At 38.1% G+C, this 14681-nt stretch overlaps 1 protein-coding gene across 5 annotated transcripts in view; it reads left to right on the top strand.

Annotated features, from left to right (window-relative positions):
• The window catches only part of KMT2C (lysine methyltransferase 2C), a 293733-nt gene that overhangs the window by 148934 nt on the left and 130118 nt on the right, over positions 1 to 14681 (top strand). For all 5 annotated transcript variants that reach the window (XM_079931158.1, XM_079931159.1, XM_079931156.1 and 2 more), the window contains one exon: positions 10988 to 11150. In XM_079931158.1, coding sequence (XP_079787284.1) covers positions 10988 to 11150 — 163 coding nt within the window. The remainder of the gene's footprint in view (positions 1 to 10987; positions 11151 to 14681) is intronic.

The raw sequence follows: 14681 nt of genomic DNA, 5'->3' as shown, positions 1-14681 counted from the left end.
TCCCCCCAGATCATTATTTGTGAATATCCTGTGCTACTGTGCCTCGTGCACATATTTGTATATATATATAGATACACATACACATATGTGTATCTATATATATACTCATACACATATGCGTATATATATAAACATACACATATGCAAATATATACACACATACACATATGTGTGTGTATATATATATACATACACGTGTGTATGTGTGTTCATGTACATAAATAAAAGGTTTGTGTGTATTTACATCTAAAGTGTGTGTGCATAAAATATATTTTGCACATTTTGAAAGTTTTTTTTTTTTTTTCGGTACGTGGGCCTCTCACTGTTGTGGCCTCTCCTGTTGTGGAGCACAGGCTCCAGACGCGCAGGCTCAGCGGCCATGGCTCACGGGCCCAGCCGCTCCACGGCATGTGGGATCCTCCCGGACCAGGGCACGAACCCGTGTCCCCTGCATCGGCAGGCGGACTCTGAACCACTGTGCCACCAGGGAAGCCCTCAAAGAATTTTTTTGTACACCTTGGAAGATATTGCTCTTTTTTTTTTTTTTTAACATCTTTATTGGAGTATAATTGCTTTACAATGGTGTGTTAGTTTCTGCTTTATAACAAAGTGAATCAGTTATACATGTACATATGTTCCCATATCTCTTCCCTCTTGCATCTCCCTCCGTCCCACCCTCCATATCCTACCCCTCCAGGTGGTCGCAAAGGACCGAGCAGATCTCCCTGTGCTATGTGGCTGCTATCTATTTTACATTTGGTAGTGTATATATGTCCATGCCTCTCTCTCGCTTTGTCACAGCTTACCCTTCCCCCTCCCAATATCCTCAAGTCCGTTCTCTAGTAGGTCTGTGTTTTTATTCTGTCTTACCCCTACGTTCTTTATGACATTTTTTTCCCCTTAAAATCCATATAGGTGTGTTAGCATATGGTATTTGTTTTTCTCTTTCTGACTTACTTCACTCTGTATGACAGACTTTAGGTCTATCCACCTCATCACAAATAGCTCAATGTCGTTTCTTTTTATGGCTGAATAATATTCTATTGTATATATGTGCCACATCTTCTTTATCCATTCATCTGATGATGGACACTTAGGTTGTTTTCATCTCCGGCCTATTGTAAATAGAGCTGCAATGAACATTTTGGAATATGACTCTTTTTGAATTATGGTTTTCTCAGGGTATATGCCCAGTAGTGGGATTGCTGGGTCGTATGGTGGTTCTATTTGTAGTTTTTTAAGGAATCTCCATACTGTTCTCCACAGTGGCTGTACCAATTCACAGTCCCACCAGCAGTGCAAGAGTGTTCCCTTTTCTCCACACCCTCTCCAGCATTTATTGTTTCTAGATTTTTTGATGATGGCTATTCTGACTGGTGTGAGATGATATCTCATTGTAGTTTTGATTTGCATTTCTCTAATGTTTAATGATGTTGAGCATTTTTTCATGTGTTTGTTGGCAGTCTGCATATCTTCTTTGGAGAAATGTCTATTTAGGTCTTCTGCCCACTTTTGGATTGGGTTGTTTGTTTTTTTGTTATTGAGCTGCATGTGCTGCTTATAAATTTTGGAGATTAATCCTTTGTCAGTTGCTTCATTTGCAAATATTTTCTCCCATTCTGAGGGTTGTCTTTTGGTCTTGTTTATGGTTTCCTTTGCTCTGCAAAAGCTTTGAAGTTTCATTAGGTCCCATTTATTTTTGTTTTTATTTCCATTTCTTTAGGAGGAGGGTCAAAAAGGATCTTACTGTGATTTATGTCATAGAGTGTTCTGCCTATGTTTTCCTCTAAGAGTTTGATAGTTTCTGGCCTTACATTTAGATCTTTAATCCATTTTGAGCTTATTTTTGTGTATGGTGTTAGGGAATGATCTAATCTCATACTTCTACATGTACCTGTCCAGTTTTCCCAGCATCACTTATTGAAGAGGCTGTCCTTTCTCCACTGTACATTTCTGCCTCCTTTATCAAAGATAAGGTGACCATATGTGCGTGGGTTCATCCCTGTGCTTTCTATCCTGTTCCATTGATCTACCTTTCTCTTTTTGTGCCAGTGCCATACTGTCTTGATTACTGTAGCTGTGTAGTATAGTCTGAAGTCAGGGAGCCTGATTCCTCCAGCTCCGTTTTTCGTTCTCAAGATTGCTTTGGCTATTCGGGGTCTTCTGTGTTTCCATACAAATTGTGAAATTTTTTGTTCTAGTTCTGTGAAAAATGCCAGTGGTAGTTTGATAGGGATTGTATTGAATCTGTAGATTGCTTTGGGTAGTAGAGTCATTTTCACAATGTTGATTCTTCCAATCCAAGAACATGGTATATCTCTCCATCTATTTGTATCTTTAATTTCTTTCATCAGTGTCTTATAATTTTCTGCATACAGGTCTTTTGTCTCCTTTGGTAGGTTTATTCCTAGATACTTTATTCTTTTTGTTGCAATGGTAAATGGGAGTGTTTTCTTGATTTCACTTTCAGATTTTTCATCATTAGTATATAGGAATGCCAGAGATTTCTGTGCATTAATTTTGTATCCTGCCACTTTACCAAATTCATTGATTAGCTCTAGTAGTTTTCTGGTAGCATCTTTAGGATTCTCTATGTATAGGATCATGTCATCTGCAAACAGTGACAGCTTTACTTCTTTTTTTCCGATTTGGATTCCTTTTATTTCCTTTTCTTCTCTGATTGCTGTGGCTAAAACTTCCAAAACTATGTTGAATAAGAGTGGTGAGAGTGGGCAACCTTGTCTAGTTCCTGATCTTACTGGAAATGCTTTCAGTTTTTCACCATTGAGGACGATGTTGGCTGTGGGTTTGTCATATATGGCCTTTATTATGTTGAGGAAAGTTCCCTCTATGCCTACTTTCTGGAGGGTTTTTATCATAAATGGATATTGAATTTTGTCGAAAGCTTTCTCTGCATCTATTGAGATGATCATATTGTTTTTCTCCTTCAGTTTGTTAATATGGTGTATCACGCTGATTGATTTGCGTATATTGAAGAATCCTTGCATTCCTGGAATAAACCCCACTTGATCATGGCGTATGATCCTTTTAATGTGCTGTTGGATTCTGTTTGCTAGTCTTTTGTTGAGGATTTTTGCATCTATGTTCATCAGTGATATTGGCCTGTAGTTTTCTTTGTGACATCCTTGTCTGGTTTTGGTATCAGAGTGATGGTGGTCTCATAGAATGAGTTTGGGAGTGTTCCTCCCTCTGCTATATTTTGGAAGAGTTTGAGAAGGATAGGTGTTAGCTCTTCTCTAAATGTTTGATAGAATTCGCCTGTGAAGCCATCTGGTCCTGGGCTTTTGTTTGTTGGAAGGTTTTTAATCAGAGTTTCAATTTCAGTGCTTGTGATTGGTCTGTTCATATTTTCTATTTCTTCCTGATTCAGTCTTGGCAGGTTGTGCATTTCTAAGAATTTGTCCATTTCTTCCAGGTTGTCCATTTTATTGGCATAGAGTTGCTTGTAGTAATCTCTCATGATCTTTTGTATTTCTGCAGTGTCAGTTGTTACTTCTCCTTTTTCATTTTTAATTCTATTGATTTGAGTCTTCTCCCTTTTTTTCTTGATGAGTCTGGCTAATGGTTTATCAATTTTGTTTATCTTCTCAAAGAATCAGCTTTTAGTTTTATTGATCTTTGCTATTGTTTCCTTCATTTCTTTTTCATTTATTTCTGATCTGATCTTTATGATTTCTTTCCTTCTGCTAACTTTGGGTTTTTTTTTTCTTCCTTCTCTAATTGCTTTAGGTGCAAGATTAGGTTGTTTATTCGAGGTGTTTCCTGTTTCTTAAGGTAGGCTTGTATTACTATAAACTTCCCTCTTAGAACGGCTTTTGCTGCATCCCATAGGTTTTGGGTCGTCGTGTCTCCATTTTCATTTGTTTCTAGGTATTTTTTGGTTTCTTCAGTGATCACTTCATTATTAAGTAGTGTATTGTTTAGCCTCCATGTGTTTGTATTTTTTACAGATCTTTTCCTGTAATTGATATCTAGTCTCATAGCGTTGTGGTCGGAAAAGATACTTGATACAATTTCAATTCATTTAAATTTACCAAGGCTTGATTTGTGACCCAGGATATGATCTATCCTGGAGAATCTTCCATGAGCACTTGAGAAGAATGTGTATTTTTTTGTTTTGGATGGAATGTCCTATAAATATCAATTAAGTCCATCTTGTTTAATGTCTCATTTAAAGCTTGTGTTTCCTTATTTATTTTCATTTTGGATGATCTGTCCATTGGTGAAAGTGGGGTGTTACAAACCCCTACTATGAATGTGTTACTGTCGATTTCCCCTTTTATTGCCGTTAGTATTTGCCTTATGTATTGGGGTGCTCCTATGTTGGGTGCATAAATATTTACAATTGTTATATCTTCTTCTTGGATCGATCCCTTGATCACTATGTAGTGTCCTTCTTTGTCTCTTCTAATAGTCTTTATTTTAAAGTCTATTTTGTCTGATACGAGAATCGCTACTGCAGCTTTCTTTTGGTTTCCATTTGCATGAAATAGCTCTTTCCATCCCCTTACTTTCAGTCTGTATGTGAAGTGGGTCTCTTGTAGACAGCAAATATATGGGTCTTGTTTTTGTATCCATTCGGCTAATCTGTGTCTTTTGGTGGGAGCATTTAGTCCATTTACCTTTAAGGTAATTATCGATATCTATGTTCCTATTCCCATTTTCTTAATTGTTTTGGGTTCGTTATTGTAGGTCTTTTTCTTCTCTTGTGTTTCTTGCCTAGAGAAGTTCCTTTAGCAGTTGTTGTAAAACTGGTTTGGTGGTGCAGAACTCTCTCAGCTTTTGCTTGTCTGTAAAGGTTTTAATTTCTCCATCAAATCTGAATGAGATGCTTGCTGGGTAGAGTAATCTTGGTTGCAGGTTTTTCTCCTTCATCACTTTCAGTATGTCCTGCCAGTCCCTTCTGGCTTGCAGAGTTTCTCCTGAAAGATCAGCTGTTAACCTTATGGGGATTCCCTTGTGTGTTATTTTTCCCTTGCTGCTTTTACTATGTTTTCTGTGTATTTAATTTTTGACAGTTTGATTAATATGTGTCTTGGCATATTTCTCCTTGGATTTATCCTGTATGGGACTCTCTGTGCTTCCTGGACTTGATTAACTATTTTCTTTCCCATATTAGGGAAGTTTTCAACTATAATCTCTTCAAATATTTTCTCAGTCCCTTTCTTTTTCTCTTCTTCTTTTGGGACCCTTATAATTCGAATGTTGGTGCGTTTAATGTTGTCCCAGAGGTCCCTGAGACTGTCCTCAGTTCTTTTCATTCTTTTTTCTTTATTCTGTTCTGCAGTAGTTATTTCCATTATTTTATCTTCCAGGTAACTTATCTGTTCTGCCTCAGTTATTCTGCTATTGATCCCATCTAGAGTATTTTTCATTTCATTTATTGTGTTGTTCATCGTTGTTTGTTTCATCTTTAGTTCTTCTAGGTCCTTGTTAAATGTCTCTTGCATTTTGTCTATTCTATTTCCAAGATTTTGGATCATCTTTACTATCATTCTGAATTCTTTTTCAGGTAGACTGCCTATTTCCTCTTCATTTGTTCGGTATGGTGGGTTTTTATCTTGCTCCTTCATCTCTTGTGTGTTTTTCTGTCTTCCCATTTTGCTTATCTTACTGTGTTTGGGGTCTCCTTTTCGCAGGCTGCAAGTTCGTAGTTCCCGTTGTTTTTGGTGTCTGTCCCCAGTGGCTAAGGTTGGTTCAGTGAGTTGTGCAGGCTTCCTGGTGGAGGGGACTAGTGCCTGTGTTCTAGTGGATGAGGCTGGATCTTGTCTTTCTGGTGGGCAGGTCCACGTCTGGTGGTGTGTCTTGGGGTGTCTGTGGACTTATTATGATTTTAGGCAGCCTCTCTGCTAATGGGTGCTGTTGTGTTCCTGTCTTGCTAGGTGTTTGGCATAGGGTGTCCAGCACTGTAGCTTGCTGGTCGTTGAGTGAAGCTGAGTCTGGTGTTGAGATGGAGATTTCTGGGAGATTTTTGCCATTTGATATTATGTGGAGCTGGGACGTCTCTTGTGGACCAGTGTCCTGAAATTGGCTCTCCCACCTCAGAGGCACAGCGCTGACTCCTGGCTGCAGCACCAAGAGCCTTTCATCCACACGGCTCAGAATAAAAGGGAGAAAAAGTAGAAAGAAAGAATTAGTAGAAGAAATAAAGAAAAAGAATGAAAGAAAGGAGGGAGGGAAGGAGGAAGGAAAAAAAGAAAGAAAGAAGGTAAAGTAAAATAAAATAAGAAAATAAAATAGTGTTATTATAATAAAAAATAATTATTAAAAATAAAAAAACCGGATTGAACCCTAGGACAAATGATGGAAAGAAAGCTATACAGACAAAATCTCACACAGAAGCATACACATACACACTCACAAAAAGAGGAAAAGGGGAAAAAAATCATAAATGTTGCTGTCAAAGTCCACCTCCTCAATTTGGGATGGTTCGTCGTCTATTCAGGTATTCCTCAGATGCAGGTACATCAAGTTGATTGTGGAGCTTTAATCCGCTGCCCCTGAGGGTGCTGGGAGAGATTTCCCTTTCTCTTCTTTGTTCTCACAGCTCCCGGGGCTCAGCTTTGGATTTGGCCCCGCCTCTGCATGTAGGTCGCTGGAGGGCGTCTGTTCTTCGCTCAGACAGGACGGGGTTAAAGGAGCCGCTGATTCAGGGGCTCTGGCTCACTTAGGCTGGGGGGAGGGAGGGGCACGGCGTGCGGGGCGGGCCTGCGGCAGCAGAGGCCGATGTGACGTTGCACCAGCCCGAGGTGCACTGTGCGTTCTCCCGGGGAAGTTGTCGCTGGATCCCGGGACCCTGGCAGTGTCGGGCTGCACAGGCTTCCCGTAAGGGGTGTGTGGAGAGTGACCTGTGCTCGCACACAGGCTTCTTGATGGCGGCAGCAGCAGCCTTAGCGTCTCATGCCCGTCTCTGGGGTGCGCGTTGTTAGCCGCGTCTCGCGCCCGTCTCTGGAGCTCCTTTAAGCAGCGCTCTTAATCCCCTCTCCTCTTGCACCAGGAAACAAAGACGTAAGAAAAAGTCTCCTGCCTCTTCGGCAGCTCCAGACTTTTCCTCGGACTCCCTTCCGGCTAGCCGTGGCGCACTAACCCCCTGTAGGCTGTGTTCACGCCGCCAACCCCAGTCCTCTCCCTGTGCTCCGACCGAAGCCCGAGCCTCAGCTCCCAGCCCCGCCCGCCCCGGCGGGTGGGTAGACAAGCCTCTCGGGCTGGTGAGTGCCGGTCGGCCCTAATCATCTGTGCGGGAATCTCTCTGCTTTGCCCCCCGCACCCCTGTGGCTGCGCTCTCTTCCGCGGCTTCGAAGCTCTCCCCCTCCGCCACCCGCAGTCTCAGCCTGTGAAGGGGCTTCTAGTGTGTGGAAACCTTTCCTCCTTCACAGCTCCCTCCCAGAGGTGCAGGTCCCGTCCCTATCCTTTTGTCTCTGTTTTTCCTTTTTTCTTTTGCCCTACCCAGGTACGTGGGGGGTTTCTTGCCTTTTGGGAGGTCTGAGGTCTTCTGCCAGCGTTCAGTAGGTGTTCTGTAGGAGTTGTTCCACGTGTAGATGTATTTCTGGTGTATCTGTGGGGAGGAAGGTGATCTCCGTGTCTTACTCTTCCGCCATCTTCCCGGAAGCCGCTCTTTTTTGTTTTTACATTTAATATTGCCAATGAAAAGCAATTCCCGTTTGTCCTTTCTTTGTAAATGACCCCTTTTCTTTTTGGTGGGGCTACTAGAATTTTTCATTTATCCTTGTTATCTTTGCCCATGTTTCTAGGTGTAAGACATTTTAATCTGAAGCTGGTGTTTTCTGTTTGGGTGGGTGTTTTTGTAGTGAAACGGATATCAATAGAACAGAAAAAAAAGACTCTTGTCTTTTAGTTTCCTCATCTATTAAATGGAAATTATGCTTAATAAATGTTACCGCTTATTATTAGATAATTTCATAAATTTTCTTTCTAATTTCTCTGCTTATAATCCTTCTATTTTCTCTCTTTCTAGTACTCTTTCTAAACAGACATTGGACCTTCCTGATAGTTTCCCATGCCATTTTATTTTTTCTCTTACTTGCTATCTTCATTCGTAATTACAGCATTATGGGAGAATCCTAACAGACTAATAAGAAAAGTTTGGTAAAGGTTAAAAACAGCCTGGTGTGTAGAAAATTAGTATTTGATATTTCTTACAGCACTTAGCCAATTGCAGTAGTTGATATAGAATAAATACTTGATAATTAATTGAACAAGCTTTGGAATATCCTGAAACTTATTGTTACTGTTTCATAACTCATCTTGAACCTTAATCTCTGAAATTTTGTTGATTTTGTTTTGTATTATAGATTTATTTTGCGAGAGCTTTCCAAGTTTTGGAAGTTCCTCAGACTCTTTCTTACAGGTGGCAATGTGAACTCTCATTGGGAGTTTTTTCTTTGATGTGTTCTTGGACTAATGTCAAAAGATATTTAACACTTTTCTTTTTATCTTTCCCTCTCCTTCTCTTCTTTTTAATGGTTAAAAAAGTATAAAAAATTATTTAGGAGTTTTTAATATCGAGTCAAATTGTTTAGTTGATAAGAGCTTTTTATCTTACCTTCCTCTCACGAAATGTTAATAAGCTTTGTAATTGTTACTTAGGTTATAATTTGTTTTGATTTGTGACTTGCGGTGTATGAGGGTGCTGATGTTAGACAAGTTTCCTGTAGAAATTTATTCTTTGACATTTTCTACAATTTTATAAATGCTTTTTATTGGTTCAAAAAGATATATTCCAGCCTGTATAGATAGTATATGTTTTCTTTCAATGCCAAATGTCTTTCATTAGCTATGTAGTTATAACAGATGGGTTTGAAGCGTTCACTTAAATGCAGTTAGTATTTTATTTCCCTTTATTCCCTAATCTCTTTACATGTTATTGTAAATTAGTATGTTGGATACATTCCAGGACTTCTCATAGTAGTTTAGCTAATGTCATGTAATATTTTCCATTGCAAATATGATTAAGAGAACATGTTGATGTTTCTAAAATGATACAGACAGTGAGAAAAGGATCAAGTTAAATTATTTTATTTCCTTACTATACACTTAAAAGTCATTATATTTTATTTGTCAAAATTACTTTTAGAGCAAAAGGCTTCTGTACAACTTGCCATATGCTATAAAGGTAATGGAGATTCTAGATTTTAACAGTGTAGCAGAAATTATTTTGCGATGTTAATGAGTTAATAATAAAAACTTTTCAGTGGTTGATTGGACATATAAATGTACTTTCTTCCCTCAACATTACCTTGACCTTTCCAGTATTGACTCAAGGATACTCAGACTACCTAGATGTTATACATGTCTTTAATTCTGGGTTCTGTTAATACAGTAAACATATTTGGATACCATAGGAGGTTGTGACATAAATATATTGTTTGGAAAAAGCTGATTATTATGCTTTATCAGTGAAGATAAAGAAGGCTTTATTTCTTTTCTTCAGTTTTTGTTAATGCAGTAATAATACCTTTGAGTACAAAAAGACAACTGAAATGTGTGTTAGTGTGTGAACTTGTGGACATTATATAAAACTAAAATGTCAAAGATATAGCTAGTGTTTATGAGTTATTTAGAAACTGCAGTGGTCTTGTTGCCTGCAGCCAAAATGTGTAGAAGACACACCAAGAGACGCTTAACTTTCTTATATTGGTTCCGTGCAGGGGACCGATGGTTATGAGGAGGCGTTTGATGGCATGTGATATCTTATGTAGATTTACATGCAAGACATTGAAATTATTTACAATTTACAAACTATTGTATTATCTAATTGACTAGCAGAAGATGGAATCAGTATATTAGCACGTGAAGATGTTCATAGTAATGTTAGCAACTCTATTACCTGAGCCTCGGTTTTACCACGTGCCGTCCCACTTGGCTTCAGGTAGTTCAGCTCTGCTAGTCATGAGCCACACCTCCAGTAAGATTACCAAAAGTGAAGTCCATTTAATATATGTAAATATGAACACCAGTTTATTAGGGCCTTTCTATGTCAAACAGCATTCATGGTACTAAGAATACAAAGTTAGTACAACCCAATTCCTCTACTCAAAGATCTTGGATGAAAAAAGAGCGATAAGTAATTACCATGCAGTAGCATAAATGCTAAAACAGAAGTATATTCAAGAAGGGCAGCTAGGCATCTCCTACACACAGAGAGAGATTTTGTACGTTATGATGCCCCAAGTGGGCTTGGGCGGATGAGGACGTTTATTAATCTTTCTTAGGGAAAGAATTACTCTTAGATAATTCATACTGACTTCTTACACATTTCAGGTGCGCCAAACTTCTCCTGCTGTTCGTTTGAGACTTTATTTCTTTGATTTTACCACTTGCAAGAGATAGAGGCAGATTGGAATGGGGGAAGGAGAAAGTCAGATGACTTAATTTTTCTTCACGTGCCCAGCATTTTAAAGAAACTTGAAACTAACTGCTACAATGAAGTGTGTAGATTTGTATGTGTGCCTTTAACCATGTAGTTGCCACTCATTAACTTATTCTGTGATTGACTAGTTTACTTCATGTTGATTTTTAGGCAGGGTGAAAATAGTAAGAGGTTTTGGAAATAATATATATATGTTTTATCTGTTTATTAATGGGATTTAATCACCTGTTAAAAATAATCCCCGACTAGAAACCTGCCCTTTTAACCATATTATTAGTTTTTTAAAAATGGTAGTTGTATTGACAAAGTCAATAGAAAAAAAAAAGTGAAATGCTAACTTTCTAAACTTGAATGGAAGGATGAATATGTATTCATCCTTGGATGAATATTTACCAAGCACTGAACGGAGAACTTAGATTTTATCATTTTAACTGATCCTTTATTTAGTGCTCTGCAGGCTTCAAATTGTTTTACTAGTAATGTACAAAGACTTTTGAATATCTTCGTAGCCCCACCTTTGAGTGTTGCTTTTCCAGGTTTTATAAGGATATTTCTTTATCCTTTGCTCCCTTCCAGCGATGTGCATTTTGTAAGCACCTTGGAGCCACTATCAAATGCTGTGAAGAGAAATGTGCCCAGATGTACCATTATCCTTGTGCTGCTGGAGCCGGCACCTTTCAGGATTTCAGTCACTTCTTCCTTCTTTGTCCAGAGCACATTGACCAAGCTCCTGAAAGATGTAAGTTTACTACAGATATATTTAAAAACATTTATCAGTGTATTTACTTAAAATAACAAATGTTTAAGTTCCCTAAGTGTTATTCTACTTGTGGTAAAAGGCAACATTACATAATCTTGATAATCTGAGAGATCTTCACAAGAGATCCTTGGGTGGGGTGAGGGGGCAGGGGGAGGAATCTGTTACCAACAATATCATTGAAGTTATATCCAGAGAGTTATTTCCTCAAAAATTCAAAGATAGTTTGCATGTTTTTTATTCTTATTTAAAAAATTTAACTACTGTAGAAAGGTAAACTTGCTGAGTATATGGTATTTTAATATGTACTATGAAAGTAGGTCATTTAAAAAATTAAACAGTGTATTTAATTCAGTGTCTTTTACACTAAAAAGACTACCCAGTTGGAGATTTAGAAGATGGTTCATTCAGATGTTATTTCAGGATGTATGTTGATAGGATCACCAAACACTTGAAAATCTTGGAAAATGTCCTAGTAGTCATAATAGAAATCTCGTTAATGCTTCTTCTTGATTCATCTGTCTTGGTTATAATTATCTATAATCCTCAGTTGTCTTTTTTTTTTTTTCTTTTTCAAACAGTATTTTATAATTAGGTGAAAAGGTTTAAGTGTTTGAAATTTATGTTATACAGAAAATTATAACTCTTTCCTATCCTTATTAAATAGAGATCTTACTTTTTTCCTAGTATATGGATTTCCAATGAGCATGCATGATTTGAGATCTTTTTTCCCTAGTAAATTGAATTTCCAATCTGCTTGTGAAATCTCTTTGATGCCTTCTTTATTCAGTCTTTTTTTATGTCATCTCTTAGTTACCTAATTGTTAGCTTTTACCTGTATTCTTAGCAATGTCAGTAAAGGCCTTTTTCCTATCTTTTCCAGCTTTGTGAAACATAAATATAGCTACTTCAGGCTTAAAGTAATCTCAAACACAGATTTCATAATCATCATTTTTCTCTGTTCAGTACCATGATTTTATCTTTAGTTAAAGTTATTTTGTGTCTACATGTATAATCATGTTGCCCTTAATCACTATACAGACGTAAATTATAGGTAAGGCAAACTGAAATGTCACATTGTATTTAGGCTAATAAGGGATTTAAAGTTTTAAAAATGCTTTGGATTACACACCGTTAAATCTGGGAGAAGAAGACAACATTCATGCACAGCTACTGTAATGGGTGTTATTTATTTTAAGGCCTCATGTAGTGAATTCCTTCACTAAGTACACAGACTGCGATGTGAATCATCAGAGCTGATTGTATTCTGGGTGGTATAACACACTTTTCCAATTGAATAAAACAACTGTGGGTGTGTTTAACAATTTAAATTTTATTCAGCCTTTTGTATGTGGTCGTGATTTAGACCTCAGTAAACAACATGCAGACTTTTCTATGACTATGTTTCTAATGTGAGGAATTCTATTACTTATTGGCAGTACTACTTTCTTTTGCAGACTCTGTTCACATAATGTATATGATTTATATACATTTATTTGTTAGGGATCATAAATTGTTTTATAAAATAATGAAGTGTAAGAACTGAGGTGAGATGATTTGTTACCATTTATCATGAATATAGTGAAAGGTTCATGCTGGCAACATAAAGCTAAAAGATACACTGAAATTACTGGTACCTTGCCTTGTTCCAAAGTAGACTTACGGAGACTTACACAAATACATGAACAGTAGGATAAAGTAAGACTAAAAATAAGCAAGAAAATTTGGCCAGTGGGAAGGGAAAATAAGGATAGGATAAATGGGAGGGTAATACGGTGAGGCTGATACCCAAAATAAATGTGTATTTCCCAGGCCTATGCCACAAATCTGGCTCCAGAGCTTTCCAGCAGTCAGCATGAAGAAGGGCATATGAACAGTTGCCTGATTTGTAGTAATAATAATTCACTTGATACTGACACTGTATGTACACTATATATGGTAGTGAGAAACTGTCTTCAACTAGCTGTCTTGCAGTATAAACAACAAACCCCACAGGGCAATTTCTTATAACAGCCCTTAAAATAAGTCAGTGGTATAAAACCAAAGCCCAAATGAGTAAATTCTATTCCCTGGGGATCCTAAACAATGCAGTCTAAATACCCAGCTTCCTGAGCGTCTGTTTTAATCCAAGGATGTAGAGAGTACTGCAGATAGACTGTATTGCAGTAATATACAAGACTACGTAATAGTCTTATAAAATCTTTCATTTGTATATTTAGCTGTTCTAATTGTATGTCATGGCACAAAGCACTTTTTATGTTTTAAAAATGGGGATATCTTAAATGACAGTGTTATTATGAAGGTTAAATGACAATGAAAATCATGTAGCATTGTACCATATATTATGAATTGCTGTACTGAAAGGTAGTTATTTTAGCTCTTATCTAAGTAATGTGTTTGCATTGAGTATAATACTTGATGCTGCTGGCTAAGAACAGAGCGGTATGCTGTGATAGTTACCTGAGTTAGGAGTAAGATTGACATCTTTTTATGAAAGTTGAAAAATCTAACAAAAACATGGACCTCATTAGAAAAAAACATCCCAGCAAAAAGAGCGCATCTGTGAGCACGACCAGCATTTTCATCAGAAAACAATTTTGGGGTGCTTTGTCTTCGAAAAATGCCAGTCATGGCTCTAACCTTATTTTCACGACGATGCAAGTATACACTAACCTTGCCTGGAAACTTTACGCTAAATATCCATCTAAGGGACATAGCCACATATACTTCCTGAGTAGTATTTTCCCTCTCATGGAAGGCTGAATGGCAGAAAGCCAGCCATGCAAGGTCAGAGGAAAGAACATTCCAGGCTGAGCGAACAACTACTGCGCAGGCCTTGAGGCAGGAGCATGGCGTGATTGTGGAATAGACAGCTAGTCACTGTGTCTGGAACTTAGTGTCTGCCAGGTGGGTAGTAGAGACCACATCAAGGCGAACAAAGACTAGATCATGTAGGCCTTGTAAACAAGGGAAGGGGTTTGGATTTTATTCTGTCTTCAGTGAGAAGCCTTTGCAAGGTTTAAACCTGGGAATGCTACATCTCTTAATCCACTCCCCCCCCCCCAGCGTATTTACTTTCATCACTCAGCTTTTTCTTCCTTTACTTCATTTAAACTTTTAACTCCTACCTCATTTTCTTAGTTGTCTGGTCTCTCTTGACACCAAGTCCTGCTACTTTTCTGTTACCTTAAATTCTGTCAGCCCCCTGACCTTTCTTTCTTACCTACCTGCCTACTCTGTGGGCCAGCCTCTCTGGACAACATCCATGATTTACTTCTTCTTTCTAGAGATTCCATTTTGATAGGCAAATCACCTTGCAGAGTGTCCTGCCAGCGATGGAAACATAGATCACGGAAGTTGTAATGTCGATGGAAGTTACAAAGCTATGCTGATTTAGTCCTTTTAAAATTCACTGATAATAATCTGACTTGAGACTGTGCTCTTCACCTGGTTCTCTTCTTATGTGCTGTCTAGCCTTTCTTAAGCAGTAGTCTCACCTTCCAAATTGACCAT

This window comes from Stenella coeruleoalba, assembly GCF_951394435.1.
Source record: "Stenella coeruleoalba genome assembly, chromosome: 9".
Lineage (NCBI taxonomy): Eukaryota > Metazoa > Chordata > Mammalia > Artiodactyla > Delphinidae > Stenella > Stenella coeruleoalba.
This window is presented reverse-complemented; position numbering and strand designations above follow the sequence as displayed.